General features: G+C 41.7%; 1 protein-coding gene across 1 annotated transcript; it reads right to left on the reverse strand.

The window, feature by feature from the left end:
• Window positions 1-11,994: 11,994 nt before the first annotated feature.
• On the reverse strand, window positions 11,995-12,951 carry LOC115637827 (olfactory receptor 6N1-like). The gene has a single exon (XM_030539446.1). It carries the CDS (start codon window positions 12,949-12,951, stop codon window positions 11,995-11,997), a length of 957 nt encoding a protein of 318 aa, XP_030395306.1.
• Between the last annotated feature and the right edge of the window lie 5,123 nt (window positions 12,952-18,074).

Raw genomic sequence — 18,074 nt, forward strand, 5'->3', positions numbered from 1 at the left:
GCATTCGTCACACATGCAGGGGTGTATGAATTTAATGTCCTTCTTTTCGGCCTTCGAAATGCACCTGCCACCTTCCAGAGGCTGGTAGATGGTCTACTATCAAGACTGGGAGAATATGCAGTTGCCTACCTCAATGATGTAGCCATTTTTTCAGACTCCTGGCCCGAACACCTACTATACCTGGAAAAGGTCTTTGAGCGCATCAGGCAGGCCAGACTAACTGTTAAGGCCAAAAAGTGTCAAATAGGCCAAAACAGAGTAACTTACCTGGGACACCAGGTGGGTCGAGGAACCATAAACCAAGGTGGATGCTATCCAAAAGTGGCCTGTCCCAAAGTCTAAGAAACAGGTTCAATCCTTCTTAGGCTTGACCGGGTACTACAGGTGATTTGTACCACACTACAGCCAAATCGCTGCCCCACTGACCGACCTGACCAAAAAGACCCAGCCAAATGCAGTTAAGTGGACTGATGAGTGTCAAAAGGCCTTTACCCAACTTAAGGCAACACTCATGTCTGACCCTGTGCTCAGGGCCCCGGACTTTGACAGGCCATTCCTAGTAACCATGGATGCATCTGAGCGTGGTATAGGAGCAGTTCTCATGCAGGAAGCAACGGATCACAACTTCCACCCTGTCTTGTTTCTCAGCAAGAAACTGTCTGAGAGGGAAAGTCACTGGTCAGTCAGTGAAAAGGAATGCTATGCCATTGTGTACGCCCTGGAAACGCTACACCCATATGTTTGGGGACGGCGGTTCCAGCTACAAACTGACTATGCTGCGCTAAAGTGGCTTCATACTGCCAAGGGGAACAACAAAAAACTTCTTCGTTGGAGTTTAGCTCTCCAAGATTTTAATTTTAAAATTCAGCACATCTCAGAAGCTTCTAACAAAGTAGCCAATGCTCTCTCCCATGAGAGTTTCCCAGAATCCAGTAGTTAAAAAGTGTTCTTAAAATGTAAAAGTCTGTTAGTTATATATTTAGTGGTATATGTAAAGGTGCATGTGTTATATTAATCTGTTTATTTTAAAGTTCTAGGAGGAAATCTCCGCCAGTGAGGTTCCCCACTGTCTGCAATTTGGGGGGTGTGTCATAAACAGATAGCTAACGGTTAATGTTCTTTTACCTGTAAAGGGGTAACACCAGTAACCTGAAACACCTGACCAGAGGACAAATCAGGAAAAAATACTTTTTCAAATCTGGGTGGAGGGAAGTTTTGTGTCTGAGTTCTTTGTTCTTTGTCTTGTGCCTGTACTCTCTCGGCTATGAGAGGGATTTTTTCTGTCTCCTGCCTTTCTAATCTTCCGTTTCCAAGTTGTGAGTACAAAGATCATAAAACAATAGGAGTTTATTGTTTTTTTTTCTTTTGTATTTACATGTGTGTAGTTGCTGGAGTGCTTTGAATTGTATTCTTTTTGAATAAGGCTGTTTATTCATATTTCTTTTAAGCAATTGACCCTGTATTTGTCACCTTAATACAGAGAGACCATTTTTATGTATTTTTCTTTCTTCTTATAAAGCTTTCTTTTTTAGACCTGTTGGAGTTTTTCTTTAGTGGGAATTCCAGGGAATTAAGTCTGCAACTCACCAGGGAATTGGTGGGAGGAAGAAGTCGGGGGGAAAATCTCTTTGTGTTAGATTTACTAAGCCTGACTTTGCATACCCTCTGGGTGAAGAGGGAAGTACTTGTATTTCCAGGACTGGAAATAGGGAGGGTGGAGTCCCTCTGTTTAGATTCACGGAGCTTGCTTCTGTGTATCTCTCCAGGAACCCAGGGAGGGAACACCTGGAAGGGAGAAGGGGAGGGAAAGGGTTTATTCCCCTTTGTTGTAAGACTCAAGGAATTTGGGTCTTGGGGTCCCTAGGGAAGGTTATTGGGGGTACCAGAGTGCCTCAAAACACTCTAATTTTTTGGATGGTGGCAGCTTTACCAGGTCCAAGCTGGTAACTAAGTTTGGAGGTTTTCATGCTAACACCCATATTGTGGACACTATGGTCCAAATCTGGGAAATATGTTATGACAGAGACTCAGTTGGAGATCTGGATGCACAGAAGCTCGTTGTGGAGTTCCAGGTGCAGGGACAATGGGATTCTGGAGGGGACCCAGGTGAAGGTGTTTGAGGCTCAGCGGGGGGAGGTAGGGTTGAGGTTCAGGGGAGGTAGGATTCATTTGTGTGGGGATCCAGGTGCAGGTGGTTGGGTCTCAGTGGGGAGGGTATCTGGGGGGCTCAACAGGGTGGTACAGATGCAAGGGAAGTGGGGCTTGTCAGGGTGAGGGTTGGATGATACTGCTTAACAGGGGAGCCCCAGCTTCTGCCAAGGGGATGCCCCATGCTGGGCTCCAGCTTCCCCCCTGTCCTTGCTTCCTTCATCCCCTTCTCTTCCCCATCCCATGTCCCTTCCCTACTGTTCCATCTCTTCCCCATCCCACCCCTTTCCTTCCCCCCTGCCACCGCGTTAAGAGTGTCCACACAAGGAGTGCTATCAGTAATAGTCTGTTGGTTTAACTATATCAGTATAATTATCCCAGTGTAATTGGTAAAACTTTCTCATGCAGGCAAGTCCTTATTATTCAAGACAATGTTCATTTTTTCTTTGTTTTTTCAGTTTTTCTTTCTCCCTCCTTTTCCCCCAATTCAGTCTTGTTTTTCCTTTTTCTGTTTTGCTACTGAACTCTGTTGAAAATCTGTGATTTTGGAAAGTTTGTTTGTTTTGAAGAAGGTACATCACCGTTAGGAATTCACTAAGTGTGTTAATAAAGCAATCAGACATGGGTTAAGAAGAGAGAATACATCTTGGTTTTAGAACAAAAGAGATTGAAAAGATTAGGAAGATTTAGGTGCCTAATTGACTTAGGAACCTCATAAAATTTTCAAAAGGATTTAAGAGTCAAAGTCCCATTTTCAAAAGCGCCTTAGGGACAAATTTTTAAAGGTATTTAGGTGCCTAGTGAGATTTTCAAAGGCATCTAGGCACCTAAAACTCATTGACTTAATTGGGTGTTTGGCACCCAGATGCCTTTGAAAATCTGGCCCTAAGACATATTTGAAAAAGAGACTTAGGCTCTTAAATACTAAGTGCCATTAAAATTCAATAGAAATCAGTTTGCCAAGTGTCTTAGGCACTTTGGAAAATAGGATTCAGGGTCCCAAATCAAATAGTGTTCTCCGGAAATTTTACTCTTATTTTGAGAAGAATGGTTCAAAGGAATCTAAGGGAGTTAGGCAAACCAGTTCCTTTGAAATTCAGTGGAATTTGTTTGTAAAGCTGCCTTTGGCTCCTTTGACAATCCTTGCCAAAATGACAAAGAAGGGACAAGAAAAGGTAAGTAAAATAAGGGATGGTATCGAATAGAACAGCCATGAAATTCTATTCACTCTTTTCATAAAGAGTCTCCACTGAACCTTGTTCTTAGCTCATTTAAGATTTATAGGAGGAAATATTTTTTACACAATGTGGATTGAGCCTGTGGAAACTCATTGTCTAAGTAAAATACTGACAGTAGGAGACAGAAAAATATAATCCATTTCTATGGGTACAGAGGTTATTCACACCTACACTAGCTAGGTGAAAATGTACAAAGAATATCAGTTTCCATGCTTCAGAAAATAGCTCATCAAGTAACTGCCGGGGGTTGGGGGTAAACTTTCCCTAACATGGCTGGGATTTTCAAAGTTAGTTAGGCATCCAACTTAATTGAAAATCAGTGGGAGTTGGGCACCTATCTCTTGTAATTGTTCTCTTAAGGATCCTACATAAGAACATAAGAGCTATATTAGGTCACATTAATGGTCCATCTAGCTCAGTGTCCTGTCTCCTGATAGTGGCCAATGCCAGGTGCCCCACAGGGAATGAACAGAACAGGTAGTCATCAAGTGATCCATCCACTGTCACCCCTTCCCAACTTCTGGCAAACAGAGACTAGGGACACCATCCCTGCCCATCCTAGCTAATAGCCATTGAAAGACCTATACTCTACAAATTTATCTAGTTCTTTTTTGAACCCTGTTATAGTCCTGGCCTTCACGGCATCCTCTGGTAAAGAGTTCCATAGGTTGGCTATGTGTGAAGAAATATGTTTTGTTTTTTTTTAAACCTGCTGCCTACTAATTTCATTTGGTGATTCTTAGTTCTTATGTTATGAGAAGGAGTAAATAACACTTCCTTATTTACTTTCTCCACATTATACATGACTTTATAGACCTCTATCATATTTCCCCTTAGTCATCTCTTTTCCATGCTGAAAAGTCCCAATCTTATTAATCTCTTCTGATATGGAAGGTGGTCTATACCCCTAATAATTTTTGTTGCCCTTTTTGGAACCTTTTCCAATTCCAATATATCTTTTTTAAGGTGATGTGACCACATTTGCATGCAGTATTCAAGATGTGGGCAAACCATGGATTTATATAGCAGCAATATGATATTTTCTATCTTATTATCTATCCATTTCCTAATACCTATCTCATAGAATTGGAAGGGATCCCAAAAGGTCATCGAGTCCAGCCCCATGCCTTCACTAGCAGCAGTAGCATCGGCAGCCTTTTTGGCATCCTAGAAGGCGGAAGGTCCTGTCCCCAAAATGACACCCCCAACAGAGGCAGCGGAAGGTCCTGCCCCCGAAATACTGCCAACGTCAAACATCCAGCCTCCGACCCCCAAATGTTAGCACTTTGGGCAACTGCCTAGGTTGCCTAATAGGTTGCACTGGCCCTGACTAGCAGGATCAAGTACTGATTTTTGCCCCAGATCTTTAAGTGGTCCCCTCAAGGGTTGAACTCACAACCCTGGGTTTAGCAAGCCAATGCTCAAACCACTGAGCAACATTCTGTTAAGAACCATGAGGGGTCTGGTGGCACCTTAAAGGCTGACAGATTTATTTAGGCATAAGCTTTCATGAGTAAAAAAAAAAATTCAGATACATGGAGTGAAAATTACAGATACAGGCATAAATATACTGTCACATGAAGAGAAGAGAGCCATTCCGAGTCTCTATCAAGCCCAAATAATGGTGTTAAGTTTGCTTTTTGACTGCCGTGGCACACTGAGTGGATGTTTCCAGAGAACTGTCCACAATGACTCCAAGATTCTCTCTTGAGTGGCAACAGCTAATTTAGACCCCATCATTTCATATGTATAGTAGGGATTATGTTTTCCAATGTGCATTACTTTACATTTATCAACACTGAATTTCACCTGCCATTTTGTTGCCCAGTCACTCAGTTTTGTGAGATCCCTTTGTAGCACTTTACAGTCTGCTTTGGACTTAACTAGCTTGAGTAGTTTTGTATCATCTGCAAATTTTGCCAACTCACTGTCTACCCCTTTTTCCTGATCATTTATGAATATGTTGAATAGGACTAGTCCCACTACAGACCCCTGGGTGACTCCACTATTTACCTCTCTCCATTCTGAAAACTGACCATTTATTCCTACCCTTTGTTTCCTGTCTTTTAACCAGTTATTAGTCCATAAGAGGACCTTCTCTCTTATTCCATGACAGCTTACTTTGCTTAAGAGCCTTTGATGAGGGATCTTGTTAAAGGCTTTCTGAAAACTTAAGTACACTATGTCCTACTGGATCCCCCTTGTCCACATGCTTGTTGACTTCCCTCAAATAATTATAGTAGATTGATGAGGTATGATTTCTCTTTACAAAAACCATGTTGACTCTTCCCCAACAAGTTATGTTCATCTATATGTCTGACAATTCTGTTTTTTTGTTTACTAAACTTTCAACCAATTTGCCCTTTACTGAAGTCAGGCTTACAGGCTTGCAATTGCTGGGATCACCTCTGGAATCATTTTTTTTTAAATGGCACCACATTAGCTATCCTTCAGTCATTTGGTACAGAAGCTGATTTAAATGATAGGTTACAAACCACAGTTTGTAGTTCTGCAATTTCACATTTGAGTTCCTTCAGAACTCTTGGGTGAATACCATCTGATCCTGGTGACTTATTACTGTTTAATTATCAATTTGTTCCAAAACTTCTTCTAATTACACCTTAATCTGATACAGTTCCTAAGATTTGTCACGTAAAAAGAATGGCTCAAATTTTGGAATCTCTCTCACATCCTCAGCTGTGAAGACTGATGCAAAGAATTAAGTTAGTTTCTCCACAATGGTCTTATTGTCCTTTAGTGCTCCTTTACCATCTTGATCATCCAGTAGCCCCACTGGTTGTTTGGTAGGCTTCCAGCTTCTGATGTACTTTAAAAAATTGCTATTACTTTTTGAGTCTTTGGCTTGCTGTTATTCAAATTCTTTTTTGGCCTTCCTAATTGTATTTTTGCACTTCATCTGCCAGAGTTTATGCTCCATCTTTTCTATTTTCTTCACTTAAGATTTAACTTCCACTTTTTAAAGGATGTCTTTTTGCCTCTCATTGCTTCTTTTACATGCTCATCTATAGAATCGGCTTCTGGCTACTGATGGAGACAACATACAAGACAATAAGAAACTATCATCTGATGTGGTGTGGAAATTGTTACATTCCTGTTTCCTTACAACATTTTAAAATGATCATTAACTTAGTCCTGGAAGGCTAGGATAGGGGACTGAGTTTGCTTCCTGGTCATTTTAAGGTGAACTAGATGAATATTGATTCTAGTTATTCTGTTATATTTGTATATTGTTATTACTTTTCTTTATTGAGGTAGCTGCATTGAATGGAGGAAAGAAAGTGGGGAAATCACACATTGATCAGAGAATTCATCCTCCTGGGATTGGGGAATATCCCTGAAGTGCAAGTTCATCTCTTCTTGCTGTTCCTAATGAGCTACATTGTGACCATGGCTGGGAACGTTCTCATCATTGCCCTAGTTACGGCTAATCAACGCCTTCATACCCCCATGTACTTCTTCCTGTGGAACTTGTCCTGCCTGGAAACCTGCTACAGTTCCAACATCCTTTCCAGGATGCTGGCCAGTCTCCTGACTGGGGACAGAACCATTTCTGTTAGCGACTACATCACACAACTTCATTTTTTTGGTTTCCTGGTAGCTACAGAATGTTACCTGCTAGCAGCGATGTCTTATGATTGATACATAGCAATATGCAAACCACTGCAATATGCCATCTACATGAATGGTAGGAACTGCCTCTGGCTCGTGTCTTGGTCTTGGATCAGTGGATTTCTGGGCAGTACAATAATGACATTTTTTGGGGTCAAAATTAACTTTCTGTGGCCCAAATGAAATTGACCATTTCTTTTGCGATTTCATCCCAATGATTAAACTCTCCTGCACTGACATCAGCCTGACCACCCTGGTGACCCTGATTCTTTCTTCCATGGAAAACCTGATCTCACTTCTGTTAACCATGACATCCTATGTTTGCATCATGGTCACCATTCTAAGGATCCCTTCCATGAGCGGGAGGCAAAAGTCCTTTTCCATCTGCTCCTCTCACCTCGCCATGGTCACAATTTTTTATGGCACTATAACTATAGTCTATGTGATGCCAAAAAACAGTACACTGAGAGAGCTTAACAAAGTGTTTTCCCTATTCTACACTGTCCTGACTCCCCTGGCCAACCTGCTCATCTACAGCCTGAGAAACAGAGAGGTCAAGGAGGCCCTGAGAAAAGTTTGCTCTAAGTACCTTGCATTCATATGTTTTAATGCTTTGGAATAAATCAGTCTCGATTTATTAGCCAGGAGGCACTATTTAGAACACCTTTAATTCTGGCCAGCCCACTTATCTACAGCCTGAGAAACAAAAAGGTCAAGGAGGCCCTCAGAAAAACTCTCAGTAAATTCACTGGACCAAATTCTCACCAGAAGACTCCACAGAAGACAATGGAGCCTTGTTGGTTAAACCAGCTGATTGGCTGGTCCATGGTGATCACAAGACATCAGATGGGCTTTGTTAAATGAGAATTAATCCCTATGTTTTAAATAGTCTGGTTGGGCTGCATCTAGGCTGATCAATACTCAAACCATCTGGTCCCACCATAAGAGAATGTTAAGATGTACTGAGTTCTCAGACAGCTGCATCAACTTTAGGGCAGTTGTTTGCTTCTCTTTTCACATGTAAGGTACATGGAGTGGTCTGTGAGGGGTAGTGAGGGGTCTCAGGGTGTAGAGGAGGCTAAATAATGAGCCCCATTATGTGGAGGATCTGAAACAGACTAAATAAATCTGACCAAGATTACGACAGATAGGATCCATTTTAGGGCTGAAGGTGCTAAAATATAAAACTCAATGAAAAGATCATTTACCTGATGGATGTCCATGGTGCTTGTCTATGTAGCATTTTAATATTTGACTAATATTTCCATTATAATGAAACAAAAACAAAGACAAGTATATCACGTATGTGTTGTCTGTCTGTCTTTCCTTTCAGTTAATGCAATTCTCATAATATCTGCAGTTATGTGCATTAATTTTCAGACATCAGTTGTGGCAGCAGAGAAATCAAGACTGAAAAAGGTCAACAAGCAAAACAAAATGACACACTCAGCACAAACATAAAATCTTCCCTCCATTCTGCACATTACAATTCACCAGCTCAAGCCAGCATATACTTCAGCAAGCATTCGGCATGTGGCATGATAGTCTAAATCAGTGGTTTTCAACCTGTGGTCCGTGGACTCCTGGGTGTCCACAGACTATGTCTAAGATTTTCAAAAGGAGTCACACCTCCATTCGACCATTTTAGGGGTGTGTAAATGAAAAAAAAAAGGTTGAAAACCACTGATCTAAATACAAGGCTCTTGCTTTGAGGTCGGGAAATGCAAGCATCAAATCCTTAGCCAAATCTAGCTGTTAGTAGGAAAGTTATTGCAAGATGAGAGATCTCCTCACAGATATACTCACCCAGATGTTTGACGTAGGAATCACTTAGTGAAATTCTACATCCTCGTAAGACTCTTCTCTACTGTTAAAATTGACAGGTGAAGTTGTGTCTTGGTTTTGACTTCAATGGGACCAATATCACATGCTTTGAATTTACTGCCCACTGGACAGAGCCTGGCCCAATGACCAAATCATGGGAGTGAAAGTTAGGAGAGTTGGAAACACATGCTGGATGTGACAGTTATGGAATAATTTGTTAACCCCATATCAGGTTGGCCTGGTTCTGCAATGGGATTTTCTGCACAAATGTTTTTGATTCACTGCTTCTCAGTGGGGATTAGGGCGAGTGGTCCAGGATGGTTTAGGTAAGATATAAAAACATACACCTAAGGGGCTTGGCTTTTGGGGAGAGGTCTTGGTATATGTTGAGGGGTGTGATGCCTGGACCCATCTCAGTGTTGATTGGCCTAGGGGAGAGGAAAAATTGCCACCAGAAGGCCTGCCTGTACCTCCCAACACATGCTTCGGGTGGGATTTATGCCACAACCTTAGCACTGATTGGCCAGGGGGGCATGCCAAGAGGGGTGTGAAATGTTTTGGAAAAGTTTGTCTGAGTGCATGAAAAAGTTTGACAGCTTGGACTCACCTAAATTATTATCGTGGAATGGTTAATAGGGAGCAACAGAGAGTAATGGTGGAGAAGGGGCAGCTATACTGTGTAACGGGCACTAGGGGCAGCAGAGGGTGGGGAAGGGGCGGCTGTACTGTATAATAGGCACTAGGGGGCAGCAGAGGGTGGGGGTGGGGAAGGGGCGGCTGTACTGTATAATGGGCAGTGGGGTAGCAGAGAGTGGGAGCTGGGAAGGGGCGGCTGTACTTTATAATGGGTTCTAGGGGCAGCAGAGGGTAGGGATGGGGAAGGGATGGCTATACTGTATAATGGGCACTAGGGGCCCTAGGGGTAGCAGAAGGTGGGGTGGGAAAGGGCGGCTGTACTGCACTGGGACAAGTGGGAAGGGGTGGGGAGGAGAAGGCTGTACTTTTAAGGGGGTCTAGAAGAAGGAGAGAGAAGCAGAAAAACTGGCTAAAAGCTGTAGAAAGAAATTACAGTTCCATACACCCCAACACATGTAGTCCTACCCCCTATCCGTCTCCTCCAGAGCAGGATCGTCCCTAAAGCCATGATATGCAGACCCCCATGTTTTGTCCCATGTGGCCCCATTCCTCATGGTAGTACAAAAAAAATAGGGCAATACAGTCTGGATGAAATTCCAGTGCACAACTGGTATTTAAATGCAGCTATCAATGCTGCACCGTCAAACAGGGAGGACATGTCAAGGGATGCTCTGGGGATCTTTACAAGGTCGGGACTATTCAGTCGTTTCATTTACATCTCAGATGAGGGAGCAGAGATGATGCTTATAAAATCTGTGGATGACCCCAGGCTGTTAGGGGTAGCAGGGCTTTGGAGGACAGGATTAAAATTCACATCATCTTGAGCAATTGGAGAACTGCTCTGAAATCACTGAGGGGAAATTCAGTGAAGACTAGTGCAAATTAGGGCACTTAAGATGGTAAAATCAAATGCATGACTAGAAAATGGGTAATAACTGGCTAGGTGGTGACATTGCTGTAAAGGAGCTATGGGTTGTCCTGGATCACAAACTGAATATGAGCCAAATATGTGATGCAACTAAAAAAAAAGGCTAATATTATACTGGTGTGTATTAACAGGAACATCATCTGTAAGACATGGGAGGTCATTGGTGGGTGAGGGATGGGGAAGGATCAGCCATCTCATTAACTTAAGTGCATGTAGGATCAGATTCTGATCTCAAGTCAACCTGAATATGGATCTCTGAAGTCAAAGCCTTTCCTTTCTGTTTCCATCAGTCTAACTAAGGTCAGAATCCAGCCTGTATCAGTGACATTGTACATACTATTTCATTTCCATTCCATCCACCCTTTATAACACAGACAAATATCCTTCCAAGAATTAAAATCATGATTCATCACTATATTTCATGTTTTCCCCACATAGTATTTTGTGAATTATTGGTTTGAAAAACAGTGCAATTTTGAAGGCGCAAATAAGGATCAGTGGGGATTCTTGCTAGCAAAGCTTTGGATGCACAACATTGTTAACGTGTTTTAGATTTAGGTATGTCTATGTGGTTAGCTGGGAAGAACAATTGTCTTCATTGTTTTGTAGTTAGAAATATAGACATAACCTTATTCATCCTCAGGAGCTGAAGCAAACAAACCAATTTCCTTCAGGGATAGAGATGACAAGAAGAAAATGCTTTCAGAGAAGCATCCCACACAAAATGGTAGCTTCTGGGAAGCTGACGTATGTAGAATGCCAATGTCTAAATACAATAATGATATAGATTATGGATAAAATGTTCAAAACACCAAAGTGATTTATGTGCTTAAGTCCTATTGTAAATCAATGGGATGTACGCTATATGAACGTGTGTCTTTTCTAAAGCCCTACCAGCCCTGCTGTTGACCTAGGAATGCTTAGCTTCTTTAGATGTCCCCACTGTACTGTTATGTATATTACTCTGATTCCCCTTAAATTACTACCCACTACTGATAGAGGAATCCTTAGGACCTGCTGCAGTTCTTTCGATCTTCTATTTTCCCAGGCCTTTGAGCTGTCTCAAACCAGTCCTGTAGGCTCAGTAGGAGATCAAGCCAAAGTCATCAAAGTTAATAACTTTAGCATTGTCCCTTAAGGCCCAGATTTGTGGGAAGGTGGCTTATCTTTTCCTTCCTGCCTGTATTTTTTTTTTCAGACAGTTGTCTGTTGAGTTAACTCCATAGTGTCATACAGAAAACAGTCTCAGTAACCAGGAACATACAACATTATTACATTATTGCAGAACAACTCCGGACACATGCTCTAGTTGCACCGCAGTTTCTTGGGATGCAGGGGTCATTGAGCGAGACTCTCTGGCCTGTTTTATGTGGGAGGTTAGATTAAATGCTCATAGTGGTTCCTCTGGCTTTTAAGTATATGGATCTATGAACAAATGAAAACTGTAGACACAGATGGCTTTGATTTCAGTGGTTTCTTAAGAGTGAACCAAAATGGCCAGGCTTATGACAGGGAACAAGACATCAAGTGACTCAAAAACACACCTCAGGGCATCACCTTTTAGCATAACCTAAGTGAGTTAGCTCAATGTCACCAAATTCTCACAAAAGCCACAAATCTATTGAGAGATTTCCTCAAAGCCTCCTTGAACTCTTTGTTTCTCAGGCTGTAGATGAGGGGGTTGACCATTGGAGTCAGGACTGTGTAGAAGAGAGAGAACACTTTGTTCAGGTTTCTCAGTGCATGTGTTTTTGGTACGACATACACCATGATTAGGGTCCCGTAGAAGGTTGTAACAACAATCAGGTGAGAGGAGCAGGTGGAAAATGCCCTTTGCTTCCCAGTACTGGATGGGATTCTTATGATACTGGCTATGATATAGATATAGGATGTCAGGGTTAATAAAAATGGGGGAAAGATATCTATGGAAGCAAAACAGAAAGCAACAAGTTCTATCAAGTAGGTATCACCGCAGGACAGTTGGACCACTGGGATGAAGTCACAAAAGAAATGGTCAATTTTACTGGGGCCACAAAAAGTTAATTGTGACATTAAACATATTAATATGGTAACAACCACAAAGGCAATGATACAAGACCCTGCTGCTAACTGAAAGCAAAACTTGCTATTCATAACAGTTCCATAATGCAGTGGTTTACATATCGCTAAATACCGATCATAAGACATCACAGATAAGAGGTAACATTCTGCAGCTGCAAGGCTACTAAAGAAATAATACTGTACAAAACAACCACGAACAGAAATGGTTCTGTCGCCAGTCAGGAGACTGACCAGTTCCCTGGGCAGGATGGTTGAGGTGTAGCAGATCTCCAAGCAGGACAAAATCCCCAGGAAGAAGTACATGGGAGTATGAAGGTGCTGATCAGCCACAACTAATGCTGAAATGAGGATGTTCTCAGCCAGGGTCACAATGTAGATCAGTAGAAAGAGCAGGAAGAGAAAGCGCTTCAGTTCAGGGAGATTTCCAAATCCCAGGAGGATGAATTCCTTGAAGGCCGTTTCATTTCCTAGTTCCATGTCTGCCATAGGTTCTACCTTTGAAAGAGAAAACAAACTGAACTGGCAGTTGAAGAACATCAGGGTACTTTTCAATATACTTCATCTATTTCATTGCGCAAATGATTAGTCCCTCATTTCCCCTTGTGGTGATGTGTACATAGTGCTTATGCATCATCTGACCTTCTGCTTTGAATCGTGCATATTCTAGTTCCCCACCTTCTCCAAGAAGAGATCAAACAAATTCTCTAACGATCTGTACCCCTGAAAGAACTCTGATAGCTTCACATTTTTTTATACTCAATTGTACCCTAAACTCCTAATATTTTACAGAATAAACAATCTCCTAGGCTGGTATTTCACTTATGATCATGTTTGGGTTTTATTTTCTTTTTTATTGTTTCAGGAGATAGACATTTATCATTATATACTAATAACCCTTAATGTCATCCATTTTTTAAAGAAAGATTGGACACAATCTTTCTAAGCTTTTGAGTTGACCTCTTGATCCTGATCTCTTCCTTTATCTCCCTATCTCTCTCTTTTAATACACTGATTTCTCTCTTCACTATTTGTGATGTGTTGATCATAATTATACTTTGGCATTACAAAATGGAACATGAGAACTGTCATACTAAAGAAGATTGGAGGAATGTTTTGAACAGTGTCCCTTCCCTCACAATGTCAACAGACATTTTCTCCCAAGGAAATACTGTTTTTCAGTTGAGAAAAAGTTAAAACTTCCAAATTTTTTTTAAAAAATATTTATTGTCAGTTATTTTTGCTTTGGGAAATGAATTGGCTGAAAATTACTGAACATTTTTCAACCTCAAACCAAAACATTTTCTGTTTTTGCCTGAAAATGTTCTCTCTTATTTTGTGTTTTTGTTGTTCCAAGTAAAAATGAAAGACTTTTGCAGGAAAGCAGATTTTTTTGGAGAAAGCTCAGTTTTCTGTTCTAGAAAATTTTGGATGTAAATCTTTGGACCAGCCTTAACGTCAACACAAGACCTGGATTTTTATTTGAATCATCAGAATATGCCCAAGTACATTCGATCATCTATAGTTTCATAAGAGAAATAAATACTTTCGTTTCAGGGTTTAAAGTGATGAATACCTGTTTGGGATAATGAAGAAATGTGTTATATAATTCCTCTGCTTCCTCAGGAGCATTTAATACTGACCACTATCAAGCAGTCTGACCTTGCAGGTCATAAGATATATCTGCACTGCATTGTAAACCTGGGGATGCAGGACCTGGGCTTGTGGACTCAGTGTTTCCATGCCTGCACTTGAGCATCCAGACTGCATTGCTTACAACACCTGGACATGAAATCATGTGCAGTCTGGACATACAGGCATAGAACTTCCCGGAAGCCACTCCTCTTTGAACTAGAGTAGATCTTTTAGAAAACCCAGACAAATTTATGTTAGCCCTTTCCTGCATTTTGCCTTTATAGTAACTCCTCACTTAACATTGTAGATATGTTCCTGAAAAATGCTACTTTAAGTGAAACAATGTTAAGCAAATCCAACTTCCCCGTAAGAATTAATGTAAATGGGGGAGAGAGGGGTGTTAGGTTCCAGGGACATTTTTTTTTTGCCAGACAAAAGACTATATATATACACACACAGTAGAAGTTTTGAACAAACAATTGAATACTGTACACAGAAATGATGACTGTAAAGCTTGGTTGAGGTGGTGAAGTCAGAGGGTGGAAGAGGGTGAGATATTTCCCAGGGAATGCTTTACTGCTAAATGATGAACTAGCACTTGGTTGAGCGCTCAGGTTTTAACATATTGTTAGTGTAGCCTCACACTCTACAAGGTAACACAATGGAGGGAGGGGAGACAGCATGGCAGAGAGAGGCAGAGACACACACCATGTGTATGAGACAGACATGCCTTGCCCCTTTAAGTACGCTGACCCCACTCTAAGTATACTGCATTTTTAAGTAGAGCAGTACACTGAAACAGCAGGTGCTGCCAGCAAGTTCCTTGTGTCCTGAGCCCTGTTGTGTCAGTGCCCCCCCTCACTCTGTGGAGATAAGGTATAGGAGCAGGGGGCAGGAGTAGGGGGAGGACACCCTGACATTAGCACCACCCTTCCTCCCCAGGCAGGAGGCTCCCGGCAGCAGCTCCAAGGCAGAGGGTGGGAACAGCACACGGCTGTGCGGGGAGGGAAAGCTGAACTGCCCTGCAATTAATAGCCTGCTGGATGGATGCCACACAGGGAACTTAGGGGAGCGCGGAGCTGATTAGGGGCTGACAGTCCACCCTGGGTCCAAGCCCCCATCAGCTAGCTTCAACTGGTTGCTCTTTTTGTAAGTCTTGGACAAACCAGGCAGGCAGCTGCCAAACAAGTTATAAGGGAGCATTGTGCAACTTTAAACTACCATGTTCTCTAATTGGTCAGCAATGTAACCATAAAACAACGTTAACCAGGACAACGTTAAGTGAGGAGTTACTGTATCTTTTTTTTTCTTTTTACTCTAGACATTCAGGATTGTGTCTCCATCCCACGGTCAAGATATCCAGAAGGGACCAGAGGTTTTGTTTGTTCTGCCTGAAATATGTTAAGGGCACCTGGTTTTCAGAATGTGCATCTTCAATTTGTCTCAGTTCAGTCTCCTTAATACTTAGGTACCACAGAATGGTTAGACAGTTTTCAAATTCTTGGTCACTGCCCTGAGAATAACTTAATTACTTTCCGTGTGAATGCAAGCAGAAATGAGTCACTCCTGATTTACATTGATTTCAATGAGAGAACCTCATACATTGATTTAAATGGGATTGCACCCAGTCTGCTATTATAGCTAGAGTTTTCAGCTCAGTTCTCTGGATTTAAAAAAATATTTTGACTCTGCAGGGAGTCTATAGTGATGACAGAAATAAAGACAGAAAGACAGAGGAAAGAGGGGATCAGAGGGGTGTATGGAAATGGTTAGATAGATAGATAGATAGATGGGGAAAGAAAGAAAGAAAGAAAGAAAGAAAGAAAGAAAGAAAGAAAGATCCCCATACATATCTTTTCTATCTAGCTAGCTCTGAACCCTTCTGTATTTTTTACTGACCTGCTTGACATGTGTATCGTCTTTTTATTCAATTTCATATAATAATGGACTTATTCCTCATTTTAGTCTGGTCCATAAAATTATTCATATCAGTCAATTATTCACATTCGTCAACAGTCACAGTGATTCCAGAGAAGAAGCAGCCTGATAAGACATAGCTTTGACACAACACATTGAATATTCCTAGCCTGTTAAAGACCATTCTTCCCCACCACCCCAGTGAATGAAGACTTAGCTCACGTTTGCCACTTCAAAATCCCATGATTTAATTGAAACAGAAATGGTGGAAATGTTTTACCTTTAAATCTGTTATACCCAAGGCTGATTTTCAGATACTGTCCCTTTCCCCAGTGAGTCAGAGATCAGGATACTGGTTCTGCAGTTTATCTTCTTCCATTATCTGCTTCCTGTTCTTCAAAAGTGCCAGGAAAGAGATCTACTATGAGTGTTCCTTACAGTGCTATTTGCCTCATGCCCAGTTACTACAAGAGAGACCCTCTCCAGATTTCTCTTTTATCCCTTCTGTGGGAAGGTGTCATCTCTCTTGATGCTTACCTTGATTAATGAGAACGAAAACTCAATAATACACTAGTGCTATAAATGGTACAAATATTAGAGGGAATGGAGACAAACTGCTACCCTCTGAGGAAATGGCCTTCCTTACTACATGCATGTGATGAGGTCCCTACAGTCCAAGAAAAGACGTGCTACAGTCCAAGAAAAGACACTTACAAAAAAACTATTTCACATTTTCCCACCCAATTGCTATTTAGGAGACTCTTTAAAAAAAACAAAACAGAGTGAGGTCCCTCACCCATGTCTTCAGCTTGGACAGAGAAAGGGAGGTACCTAGTCATGTACTCAGTGTAAGATATCAGATAATGATTGGGATTTTCCAACATGCTGCTGACTTTCAAATGGACTTCTGTTCTTAAATCATGTAGACGCTTCTGAAAAGCTCACATACTGTATTCTCTGTTCCTCCCTGGGAAGGATGAGAGAGAACTTTCAGGTTGAAAGTTTTGAAGGGGCCTCAGTGACATGGGCCCTGCATTGCCAATGGCTTTTGATGGCATTTCAGTGTCTACCTCCCTTAGGGACATTTCAGACACCCAGTCTCAGGTCCCAAACTTCTAAGGAGACATAAATGTATACACACATCTTAGTGACTTCACATTTTTCATTATCTGTGCTCTAATATGCCCATCAGTGTGGCATCTGGGAGTGTCTCTCACATTCATGGACTTATTCTTCCAGTGTCCAAGTGTGGTAGGGGACTATTATTATGCACAGGGGAAACTGAGGCAAGGGGGGATTAAACAGCATCTCAGAGTCACACAGTGAATGTGTGAGAGAGCCAGGTAGCGTCTCAGACTTGCAGACTTTAAGGTCAGAAGGGATCATAATGATCATCTAGTCCAGTGGTTCTCAACCTTCTGTACTGATGATCCTTTTCACATAGCAAGCCTCTGAGTGCTACCTCCCCCTTATAAATTAAAAACACTTTTAAATATATTTAACACCATTATAAATGCTGGAGGAGAAGTGGGGTTTGGGGTGGAGGCTTGCAGCTCCTGACCTCCCATGTAATAACCTCCGTGACCCCCTGAGGGGTCTTGATCCCCAGTTTGAGAACCGCTGATCCAGTCTGAGCTCCTGCACTTCACAGACCAGAGAAGACTAGCTGCCCACTCCTGCAAGAGGCCCATGACCTCAGGCTGAGTGACTGAAGTCCTCAAATCAAGATTTAAAGACTTCAGGTTACACAGAATCCACCATTTACTCCAGTTAAAACCAGCAACTGACTATGCGACTGCAGAGGAAGGTGATAAAAAAAACAAAACAAAAAACCCCAAAATTAAACCAGGGTCTCTGCCAATCTGACCTGGGGGAAAATTCCTTCAAAATCCCAAATATGGTGGGTAATTAGACCCTGAGCATGTCGGCAAGACCCACCAGTCAGACACCTGGATAAGAATTTTCAGTAGTAACTCACAGACTATGACAGAAAACATAGGTTATCTTTTCAAAGAAAGAGATTGGGTTACTCTGCCATGACCTACCTTTAGTAAAACCAT

Source organism: Gopherus evgoodei, chromosome 21, assembly GCF_007399415.2.
Source record: "Gopherus evgoodei ecotype Sinaloan lineage chromosome 21, rGopEvg1_v1.p, whole genome shotgun sequence".
Classification (NCBI taxonomy): Eukaryota; Metazoa; Chordata; order Testudines; family Testudinidae; genus Gopherus; species Gopherus evgoodei.